General features: G+C 31.0%; 1 protein-coding gene across 1 annotated transcript; it reads left to right on the forward strand.

The window, feature by feature from the left end:
- Positions 1-1,673: 1,673 nt before the first annotated feature.
- Positions 1,674-11,850, forward strand: TRIADDRAFT_54260 (uncharacterized protein; the record flags this gene model as incomplete). Its single annotated transcript, XM_002110315.1, has 23 exons — positions 1,674-1,749; positions 2,104-2,220; positions 2,537-2,593; positions 3,009-4,259; positions 4,999-5,057; positions 5,247-5,420; positions 5,516-5,584; positions 5,692-5,824; positions 5,862-6,104; positions 6,298-6,367; positions 6,521-6,635; positions 6,854-6,927; positions 7,892-8,030; positions 8,231-8,274; positions 8,979-9,087; positions 9,199-9,349; positions 9,861-9,942; positions 10,087-10,153; positions 10,288-10,385; positions 10,621-10,750; positions 10,950-10,991; positions 11,136-11,209; positions 11,805-11,850. 23 exons carry the CDS (start codon positions 1,674-1,676, stop codon positions 11,848-11,850), a joined length of 3,420 nt encoding a protein of 1,139 aa, XP_002110351.1.
- Between the last annotated feature and the right edge of the window lie 222 nt (positions 11,851-12,072).

Here is a 12,072-nt window from a genome sequence, read left to right on the forward strand (position 1 = left end):
ATAGTGTCGATATATGGATTAGAAACAAGCCGTAAGCAAATCATTTAGTTATGGTTGTGAAAAAATGAATAATCCTAAATTAAAATGGCGCTGTCTATTTACTACTCGTCCACATAACATTTAAGCATCAAATGGTATGCATGGGAGTACTTACCCATAGACTACTAAATTCCCTCAGCTCATGCCAAATAATATTCTCCTGAAATAACGTTAATATTTGATTTATAAACTATAAAGAAGTAATCGTTTGTTTTTTCGATATAACAAATTAAAAACGCGACTAATTTTAAATTAAACCCGCTATTATTTATTCATTTATGGCTTGTTTATGTACCATTAAAGTATCAGTGATATACTTGAGAATGCTTATTAAATCATCACAGTAAGATTTTATCCTTTAAATAATAATCCACAGTTATAGAAATTTTATTAACGAGAATCCATATTGGATTCTGTTTTATTGTAAACCTATATGATTTGATATTGCGGAGAAAAGCTAAAGGCAAGTTTATGCATCCTCTAGACCTCGTAATCCAAATCTTTTGGCAGTGTAGCATACTCTAAGTTATTTATAATGTTATTTTTAAGGTCATGTAATAAACACACTACAGTATACATTATTCAAATTAGTATAATTAAAATTTACATGGTCTAGTCTGATTTAAATTATTCAATATAAGATCGGTGAGAAAGAAGAAAAGCAACAATAAAATCAATCTAATTTATCAATTCTTCCAACCTGGAATTATTTTATTATAAATACCCCCTTTAATTAGAGTAAATGCTGTTCTACGTTATATAATAATGTCTAATATCGACACCAAAGAAAAACTTCATACTCAACGATTGAAATCAGCCTCGCAACTACCACTCCATCGAAATTGGGTCACAACCTTTTTCATGCTCTCTAGCTAGCTGTAAAGGTCTACCGCACTTGAAATGAAAACTGAGTAAGGAATTATGGAGCTTTATTTGTTTGATTTACGTCAACTTGAAGGAGATTTATGGTCTTGATCGTCTATCATATTAATTAATAATTTAAATAGATGCATCGATTATTTTTCTTATTATGCTTCTTTAAAAATAGCGTAGTGACAGTACAATACTGAATGCAACTGTGAGATTTTAAATCAGAATCATTTTATTTACTAACTGCTTGGACTGTCGAACTTCGTGTCATTTATACGAAATTTAAGCTTAAGAGCAATCGAAATTCAATATTGGCTTACTTTAAGCGTTAGCTTTCTATTCGTCAACGCCACTCTATGGTTAGGATTAGCCACGCTTGATCTTATAAGGTTAGTGCTTGGAATAGTATCCATCGAATTTTGCATATAAAATTTTTACAGTGACGATTTTTTGGCTTCGATTTCCTTAAATCTGATATTAGTGTTTTGATTGCTAAAATAGCGGTTGGAAGCCAACAAGATTATTATAGATTGTCGAAAATTTCGAAATTAAGGAATAGAGGCATAGCTATAAATAAAATTAATGAGTAAATTTTCTTTGAACGTTATCATGTAATAGAGGTGAAGATTTCTTCAGTCGAACATTAAATTTTCTAGACAGGATAGAGTATCATCCAACCTTTTCATCTAATCCCTTCCTATACAGCTGAAATTGTCAAGGTCTTGCGGTACTTTAAGAACTGGTCAAAATTATTCTTGGGCATGATGGCAAACTGCCATATTATTCTACTGGCTTGTATTTTTTTCTATAAAATAGTCTTATTCTCCGATGCAGAGCCAGGTAAATTCTATTAGCCTTTACATCATATTAGTAACTGTTTGACCTAGATAAATTCTAATCTATTGTTATCATAATTGAGTTATTAATACTATACTTATTCATGTCCCATCCTTAATATTTCTTACCCTTCCATCGTTCCGTTAGTATTAAGCAATTATTAACATGAATCTATCAAAGTATGTATGGTGTTATTTACAGTTAATTAATTTAGGGCATGTTTCGTTAATTACTGCAAGTTATCCCTTAATCATAATAATTTAGTTCATGCATTCAACCTTAAATATTAATTTTTCTATCCGTTAAAGTTTACAGAATGATTTCAAACAGTCTTTCCTCCATTACTTTTATGAATAGAGATAGAAGGATTACAAATTGTGACGATTAAGCACTTTTCTTCAATGGAATTTATTTTTCATCCGTTTTCCTATGTTCTATACAATACCTTTATGATAGAAAGGAGGCAATTGTTGGGTTAGTTCCTAAATCCTGTTCCTTGTAAGTATCATTATCAAGAATACTATTTACTAGCATATGCCAGCTTCTGCTATATCAAGGATAAGGATATGAGGAGACAAGTTGCGTGTTTGTAAGCTTTAGAGCCTTGAGAATGAAAAGTCTAAATTGAGCAAGTGCTTAAATAATTTTCTGCCTCTGCTTGGCATTAAATGAATACCAGATGCGGATTTACAACCATTTCAATGCATTAAGATAGAAATGAACTACTGTTAGAAATAGATTGTTGAAGGAAGGAAAGAAGTCAAATCTTTTTTCCTTTCTTGCTATCTAGTTAAAGCGGAACGAGATTTAGATAAACTAATATTTCTTGAGATGGAAAATGTTAATGGTAACAAATCATCGGCTCAATTAATTATAAAAGAGATGATTAAACCGACGAAAAAAAGAAGCCATAAAATCACCCTTTCTAGTTATTAAATGAATAGAGCACGGAACTGAGGATATTACCATAGAAAGTAGTTTATTGACGATATACGAGTTACCACATAAATACAAGATAGGCCCTTGGAATTAGGAGGAAGAAAGAAGTAATCGAAAAATTTCACCATTTAGTTCTTGCTTTCGAAATCGATTACAGTCTGAAATGAAGTTTTTTAATTGAATTAAATCCTACGAGAAATAGAAAGTTTAAAAGTAACGGAAAAGAAATGCTATTCTCATTTTACCATCCAAATTAAGCTGTTTCAAGACACTCATTACATATATCTTATTCAATCTAAACCTATATCGAAAATTTTCCTTAGGAAATGTCGGCAAAGAATTTCACATTGGATTTCCAAGGGCAATAAATATCAAAAAGATATGTCCACCAACTATTACTATTACCAGTGGACTAGAGCCTGCAACTGTTAATGTTACTAATAACGCCAAAATAAGAAGTTCTACGCGTTACTACAAGGTCCCGCCTAACCAATCTCTCTCCATTGAATTGGATATCGAATTAGCAAAGCCTGATGTTGGCATCACCAACCGAACAGTTTTTATCCAGTCTGATCGAGATATTTCTGTTTCTGTCTATCAATGCCAGCTGAGCTATCTTGCCTTGCCTAAAGCTTGTAATAGTAACGAATATCTTGTTTTAACTTTACCAATCGATTTACTTAACCCAGAAAGATCGAATTTGATGATTATTGCAAGCCACGGAGCGACAAAAATTCAAATCAACTTTACAAAAGCCATTTCTTATCATAGTCCATCTTACTTTGATCATCCTCGATTGAACATTGATTTGCAACCTTTGCAGGCTTTTTATGTTGAATCTTTCGACGATTTAACCGGTACGACTATTCTATCCCAATCACCTGTAACTGTTTTTGCAAGCAACTATTTTACAGGTCACAAGAAGCAATCAAAAAAGAATTCTTACAATATTGCTATGCAATTACCTGGAGTTCAGTACTGGGGTCGAAATTATATCTTACCTGCAGTGGAAGCAAATCAAGGCCTTGATCGATATAGAATTATGGCTGCTCATGAACAAACTACAATCTTTAAACAATTTAATTCTCATGCTTGGACTTTATCCAAAGGTGCAGTACTGGATTTAGTTAAAGAGATTAGTATAGCTACCCTTGTTTTATGCGATAAACCATGTCTGGTAGTCTATACTGGCCGATTTGCTATACAAGACAAGGCTATGATCGATCCAATGATGGTTATTATGCCTTCTTTTCGTCAGTTTTTGCCACACTATTCCTTTTCAACGGGAGAATTCAATCCCTCTTATACTTATTTTGTTCATGTTGTTTTACGTCAACGATATCAAGGAGAGTTAATCATGGATGGAAAGATAATCAAAGATCAAACTAAATCTAATTTTACTCTTGCTCCATATAAAATCATTTCCATCAAGGTTGATTCTGGCTTCCATCATATACAAACTTCCGTGTCTGATGAAGTTTTTGGATTGACTCTATTTCGCGTTAATGGTGATTCTATGCAAGGGTGTCTTGGAGGAATTGATTTTTCTTCAAAATCCAATCAAGCCTATGATCGTAAGTTTTAAGCGATCTCGTATTACTTATAGGCATCCACTTGTTAGAAAGGATATAAGGGATGATATCAAAACTAATTATAAAAATTTGTTAACATTAAAATTACCTTACTGCAAAGAATCACTGTTTTCTTCTAACAAGTTTAAATACAGCATTTAACTTCCTCGAATGGAAATACAAAATTTGATCGTGCTTAGTAGACTAAAATGTATGAAGTTGAATCAATATTGAGAAGAATGTAGAAAATTGCCTTATACTAGTAAAAATAAGTTATTGCAACATTTCAGCGTATTTATTCGTTACTCTTGCTATAGTGTTACGCTAAAACATCAATCGTTTCGTTTTGCTCTTGATGAAAGAAGTAAGTATAGATAGCTCCTAACTTTGGTATCTAGGCGAATAGCGTCTGCTAACAATTTCCATCACTGATTTCATCAATTCTCGAATCGATATCTGCTCTCTATTTATCTTAAACATTTCCATGGATTTTCGTTAGTTTATAGTATTTTATAAAAGTAGCCTCGAAGTGTTCTGTCGCAACTTTAATCAATTAGCGGATTAAAATCTGTTCCCTACCTCAAACATTTCCACGAGCTATCGTTAATTTCTAAAATTTTTATTAAAGTACTGTATGCACTAAACTATTGACAGATCTTAGGGTTATAGGCAATAAAATTGTTATCTAGAATAACTCTAATATTACTCACATCTTTAAGGAAGATTATTTTTCGTTGAATAGTTTTAACAGGACACTTTTGCCCGCCTAAAGAGGGTTCTTTCCAGCCTAATGAAAGCAAAGTAACCATACGCTCCAGTAGTAATACTTCTACCAATTGCCTATCCGTGACATTTAACGCTTTCTCAATTATTGTAATGCCTTAGTATAGCTTTAAAATTTTAAAAGATGAACTGAATTAGGTGTCGCTAATGATAAGGTAATATTTTGTATAATTAGGGCAATTTTCTTAATTTACTCAATGATTGTAGAGTCAGGAACTAGAATTATCCTCCTTAAAAGTCCGAAAGAGTGTTATAAACTGGTTGTTTAATATAGTTGAAGAAAATAGTGAATCTCTCTTTGCTGGAGATCTCGCTATTTCAGCAAAGCTACTCTCTCGAATCAATTATGAATCGGATGTAATATCTCTTCCTCTCATAACCGTTAGTAACTTTATCATTCATTGATTTAGTCCATTATGGCATTTCAATCTAGGTCATTTTATATGATTGCTTTACAATTCATATTTACGTTACAGAAACTAATTGATATAGGAAGTCGCCTTTTGCATTTACAATATACCAAAGATTGGCATAAGATTCAGCAGGTAATTAGTTTATTACTGACTATGCAAGTGCTAATTTATCCAAAAAATATTAGATTATGATGAGCTACACTGTGCCTAAGAGCGAATGACTCTCTTTTTTTGGCTAGTCTACACTATCTTGTGGAAATGAATATGATAGCGTAGCGGTCATGATAAGCTTGAAAAGATTAGCTGCTAAGTTGAATAATGATTTTAATCAAACTGGTCCTCAACTAATCGATGTTACTTCACAAAATATAGGTAGGATTAAAAATAAAACTGATTTACAATAATTAAGTATGCTACGATCCCAATTATTCAAGATATTTCCCGTTACTGCCACAATTCCAAGAACTGCAAATCCAGACCATCAGGTATAAGGATGTAGAAAAAGACTCTGATCACGATGAAGATGAACACGATGATAAAAAATCTAATATATTAGAAATATCTACTCGTCAAGCTCATAATATAGCTCACATATGGCAACATAATCATGTACAAATAATATTAAATGCAGAAGCTTTACGAGAAAATCATGGTAAGCAAAGCCTGTTGACATCAATCTTTGTTGAATTTAATCTAATAATTTGATCGTGCGATCTACTTTCTATTTGCTATCATTTTTTCAATATGTTGCGTTATACTCCAATTGATATCCTGGATTATGAATAAAATCAACACGTTTGGATATTTACGCATCCTAAATTTGTGATATGGATCACTATCCATAGCCACAAGAATAGTCACGATTTATTTTAATACATTAGATGCAATCATGCCCTTACAATTAATAAATCCAAGGTAAGTTTAGGACTAGATCTCAGATCATTTATGCCAAATAACTGATTTATGGCTAATTTAACTATATAAGAAATCTATAATACAAACGGATTGGCATTAAGGTTAATTTAATAAAAATCTTAAAAGTTCCATTTGATATTTGATCGTTCTAAGAAATTTCTCTCAAGCAAACCCCATTTTAAATTCTGAAGTAATCGCAGCTTTCTTTTCTACATCATTGCAAAGTTACGACGAATTTTCACTGCAATTAATTTTTAAGAATAAATTTGTAAGTAACATTGCTGCTGGATACTTACTATTATAGTAATAGTAAAAGACTACTACTCGGTCATTACAAATATATAATTTGTTGCTGATTGCGTACGATATTTTATAAATACATCAGTGTAAGAGCTATTTACATCATCATTCAGGTTTTGTTGATAGATAAGAATGGAATTAAACATAGTTCTAACGTAAAGTTGATTTGTCATGCCGGTATTTTAGCCAAATTTAACCTTAAATAACTCGAAAATCAGTAATCGATGGTGTGGAACGTGGTTAGCTAATTCTGTTAATGGGTAAGATGTTAGATGAAGCAGCCGATGGTAAATGACAAGTAATTTTTCACTTTTAATTTAATTATCATTTGAATTGAAGGATGAACAATAATTTAGATAGAAGCAATTTAAATTATATTTTACACATATACACAATATAATTCTGAATACTTAGTTAAAAACGCAACCGATACAATACGTTAAGCTTAATTTCATTTTATGGACTGCAGTAGTTACTCTTAAAAGTAGAAATCCTTGCTACTTTGTTTTATATGTGTCTATCCTTTACAAAATTTATAGCTGAAGAATAAGTTTACTTAAATTGAATGTCTTATTCTTGGTACAGAATTACAATTCGTGTTGCTTGTACTTTAATATAAGCAATCATAGTTATATTCTAATATTTAATTTCTGCTTAAACATCAGAATCTTCAAGTTCTTTTATGCTAAGCATTGGCTATGTTAATTTTATATATGCATAAGTAGATGTGGTTTTAGAAACATAAATATCCTATAAGCTAAGGGTTTACTTCGATGACATATATACTAGTACAGCATATAAAATGGTGTTGGACTTGCTGCGCGACATATAACATTATTTTTAGACCTAATTTTAGTAGCAGTGTTGTATCCAGTGATAAATAATGGAATATCTAAGACAATAAGTTGTAATTTGCGACATTTGATTCGTACGCATTGTGGATTCAGAACTGCTCTTTATATCTAACAGGCTATTTCAGGAGTATATGTATTATTTGCATTTTATACGAGTATGTTCGATAATTTAATAATACATTAAATTAGATAATAGCAGCTCATGGATAGCACAGAATGGGAGATCTGTGGATATTTTATGATATAATGAATTTTTCCACTGTATAAACAGTATCAAATTTTAAAATAGCAATATGCTGTACTATAACTTCAAAATTTAGAAATTATACTAATCCTTGTTGATAATAAATGTTTTTATTTTACCTTGCAGTACCTGCGGCTGGTCTGATTCAAATTGCAGTATAGGAAGTCAGTCTAACTCTACCCATACCGTCTGCTTTTGTAAATTTATCAAGGCAGCATCATTTGCTGCTTTTTATCAAGAGAGTAATATGAGCCAGGCAAGTCAGGTAAAAATTTTAATATTTCCTCAAAGTTTGAATAAAAGAAACTAATAATGATACTGCTTATAGGTCCTAGTTGCCTTCTGGACGGCAATATTTTCTTACTTAAGACAGTATTCTTATTTATTACTTTTGCTGCTAGCTGATAATACTAATCCAGCCAATCACGTTAGCAACCTATTTTGGATACAGCTTGTCCATTTCAGGACTCGTTATTACGGCAGGGATCTTTCTTTTCTCCCCAAGGTAGGTTTGTTAGAGTAATTGCTTTCGGTCTTCTTATGGATAACAAAATATCTTATAATTTCGATTGATATTGCAGAATTTCTGTAGAGCTTCTAGTTTTACTTATCAAGAAGTTTTGACTTTTGCAGTTAGATCAGTATTATTCAGAAAATACGATATAGTTTCATGATAAATACGTGTGAATTTGAGCTACTGTATAACTTGATTACATGAACAGAAAAGGTCTTAAATTAAAAGTGATATTGTAAGTCTATTATTGATTAAAAGAATTAAATGATCATGAAGATAATAAATAAAAGTACACCTGTTATTTGAAGATTAATGCGCTAGTTTGTTATAAGAGTATTAGAAAAATAAGGTTAAGTAGATGCTAGCTAGAGAAGGATGTTACCTTACTCAGTACGTAAGGTGCTGATTAGATTAACATTACGAGCCTAATATATTGAAAGTATGCTCAGGCTAATTATCAAACCCAATCTAAATATCAACAATTTTTCTCTTTACCTGCAATGGTTGTAGAATTAGTTTTAGGAAAGTAGAAGTAATAATATACCTGTCATTATATTCGTTAGACGATGATAACATGTTTATCTAGTAAATTCGATACTAATGAGATCAACATTAGAGATCTTATTCGATATTAATTAGATATATACTCTATTGAATGGGGATGAGATGATGACTATTAATTGGTTAAATGAACACTAGGAGACCAAAATTAACCAAGAAAAGTTGCATAATTAAGTTAAATGTAATTTTTGGCACTTTGGTTGTCAACGTATTAGCAATTATGCACCCTTTTGCAAATGAGAACAAAGTAAGTAGGTAATCATAAATTGCTGATCGTGACAAAATCTATAAATTTAAATAGAGGAAACAAGTGCTATATAATGATTAATTATTCTCACTGACTCATCTTAAACTTTAGACAATGTGCATCCTTATGGCAGTAGGATTACACTATAGCCTGATAATGCTGTTTATTTGGATTTTCCACGATAGCCTGGATTTATTTCTAAAATTATTTAAAGATTTGGAATCGATAATCCAATGCAGTTGGTATTTTATTTCAGCTTATAGTAAGTTACCTTTAATTAATGTTAAAATATTTAACCCATACGCCCGAAAACTTCCTGACAAGTTTCCTAGTCTAACGTAAAGCACTAACTTCGAGTTGCTTCTACAGATTACTATCCTAATCTATCGAAAGATCTAGTAATAATATAGTACTGCTACTATAAGGCCTAGGAACTACTCTTCTAAAAGGCTCAAAATTAGAATTACACGCTGTATTATAATCTATAAAACATGTAAAATTAAACACTGTAAGCAACAATACTTTCTTAAACTCTATAATTTAGGCAACCTAGTGCTGTAACACCTTAATATAATTCATGATGATTGCATACTGTAATACAATATACAGTAGAATCACTAAACATGAAATATTAGCGGGTTTATTAGCGGCCTAATTGATTTTCGAGCTTCTATTATCCAAATTTAACAATATCTCATGTATTTCATAAATTTGGGATTGATTTGAAATATATGAAGCTGCTACAAGTTGTTTTTCCTTGTCAATGCTTTTAGTGTTTCCACTATTTATCGTGGGATTTACGTTTAGCATCACGAGCGCGATATTCGGTGTGGATAATTATGTCAATTTTGAATCGTAAGTTTATTTCATAATAAAAATAATCGTTCCAGTAGAGCATAGACTAAAATATGATGAGAGCGATAGTGAAGGTGTATAAATTGACTAAGAATATTGAATAAATAGTTACTAACTGACCTTTAACATTAATGATTTGCCAAGGTGTTGGCTAACTACAGATCCTCCTATGTATTTAGCTTTTATCGTTCCGATATCATTCCTGATATTGGTAAAACTAGTTTAATTTTTCATATCAGATAATTATAATGAAGGCTTATTTATATCTGTAAAATATTCAGTCAAGTCAAATTTATATTTCTGAATTTCATAATTATCATTTCATCATTTCTGATTGCCGTCTAGGTTAAATTGATCCTGTGCACCTTAACATTGCGAATTAAACCAAGCATTAAGGATGGAGAATCAAGTTTTAATGATACCTATTTCCCTTTGGAATCAATGTTAGTAATTAACGCTTTAATATCAGCATAGATAAACTTTGTAGTAGGCATTTACATCAAGTAATCTACAAGACTATGAGTGACCTTGAATCTACAGTATAACAAAATAGCTTGAAAGCAAATTTTTTACTAGAATAAGACATGAAAAATGAGGATATTATCATACGGTAACAATATGATTTTGGACGAGACCAGTTAAAAAGGTCTACTTACTTATTTCACTTCATAATCTCAGAAAGAGATCGGCTCGAATGTCTGTAATTTTTTTAGCGGTGGCAACTATGTGCTGGATTTCTTTTACGATTGGAATATGGACCAATTCTATGATATTCCGCAGTAGCTTTGCTATATTAAATGGAGTACAGGTAAGAAAAATTATAAAATAAGTATAACTTACTGGGATAGAAACAACAGTACTTATATTAAACTAATCTTCGTAGCATTCTACAGATAAGTAATTGCAATTTCTTATCGTAAATGGGATATCTAGTTTAGTTATGATTGCATATATTTAGCAATTATAACCGTCATTGAAATCATAGTAAAATTCGGTTCGTGTTTTAGGGAATTTGTTTGCTTTATATCTACTGTTTTCAGCTTGATCACGTAAGTACATTATTGGATTACTCAAAGTGCTGCAAACTTCAATTCTTAGGACTTGCCATACCTTACAGTCAATAGAATACTATCAGAGAAATATTTTCCATAGTAGTAAAAAAATTTTGTAATTTATACATCTTTTTGTTCCAGAAATGTCGATGGATTCGAGATAGAAGTACTGATACCTCATGTGAAGAATATGGACATACTCTCGAATTGACTCGGTAATATTATAAATTAATTAAAAAATGGTAGAGCAATTCAGGTGTATATAATAGGCAATATACAAAAATAAGATTCTTTGGCGATTAATGATGCTACAGTACTAGTTTAATATGGTGCTAAGATTAAACTAGTACTGCAACATGATTAATTACAATTTGATTTGTCATTAAAACATGCATAGGTACAACCAGCGACTATATGAGATCTTTATCGAACTGTAACAAGCAAATCTAGCTCTATGTTCTCGGCTCTGTAAAACTAGTTATAAAATTTTCTTCCTTAGACAATGCTTCCTGTAAAAATATTCAGTTATAATTAAATGTTTGATAATGCTAGATCATCTGAATAATTTACATCATCTAAGTAAAAAAACTTTTTAGTTTTTGACGCCAGCTATTTCTAATTTATGTGTGATATAACTTACGAATACGTGCTATAAAGTTATAAAAACAGCTAGACTGTAGACTACTATACATTGCATCATTGATTTCAAATAGCAAAAGCGTAATTAAAATTTAAAACTGACTTGTTATAACTCTATTGGACAACTATTATAGTTCTAAACTTTTACTTCTTTCCTTTTCTTACGAATAGTCGATCTGTTATCAATGTGGCACCTTACTTTGATGAATCAACCTGAAATGGCAATAAAACAAAAGGAATTTTGGGAATCGTATAGCAAACGAATCTTCAAAATATTGTCAATCTCACTTACAAGTATTATATAATTAGATTTAGATCATCTTATGCTAATATTTTAAATTTATTGAAAAGTTGCCTCTTTCATCTTTATTGACACTAATATTTACAAATTTGAGCTATTGCCTCTCAAAATGGATCATTAAGCCTACCTAATACTTAC

Source organism: Trichoplax adhaerens, genomic scaffold, assembly GCF_000150275.1.
Source record: "Trichoplax adhaerens TRIADscaffold_3 genomic scaffold, whole genome shotgun sequence".
NCBI classification, from domain to species: domain Eukaryota; kingdom Metazoa; phylum Placozoa; class Uniplacotomia; order Trichoplacea; family Trichoplacidae; genus Trichoplax; species Trichoplax adhaerens.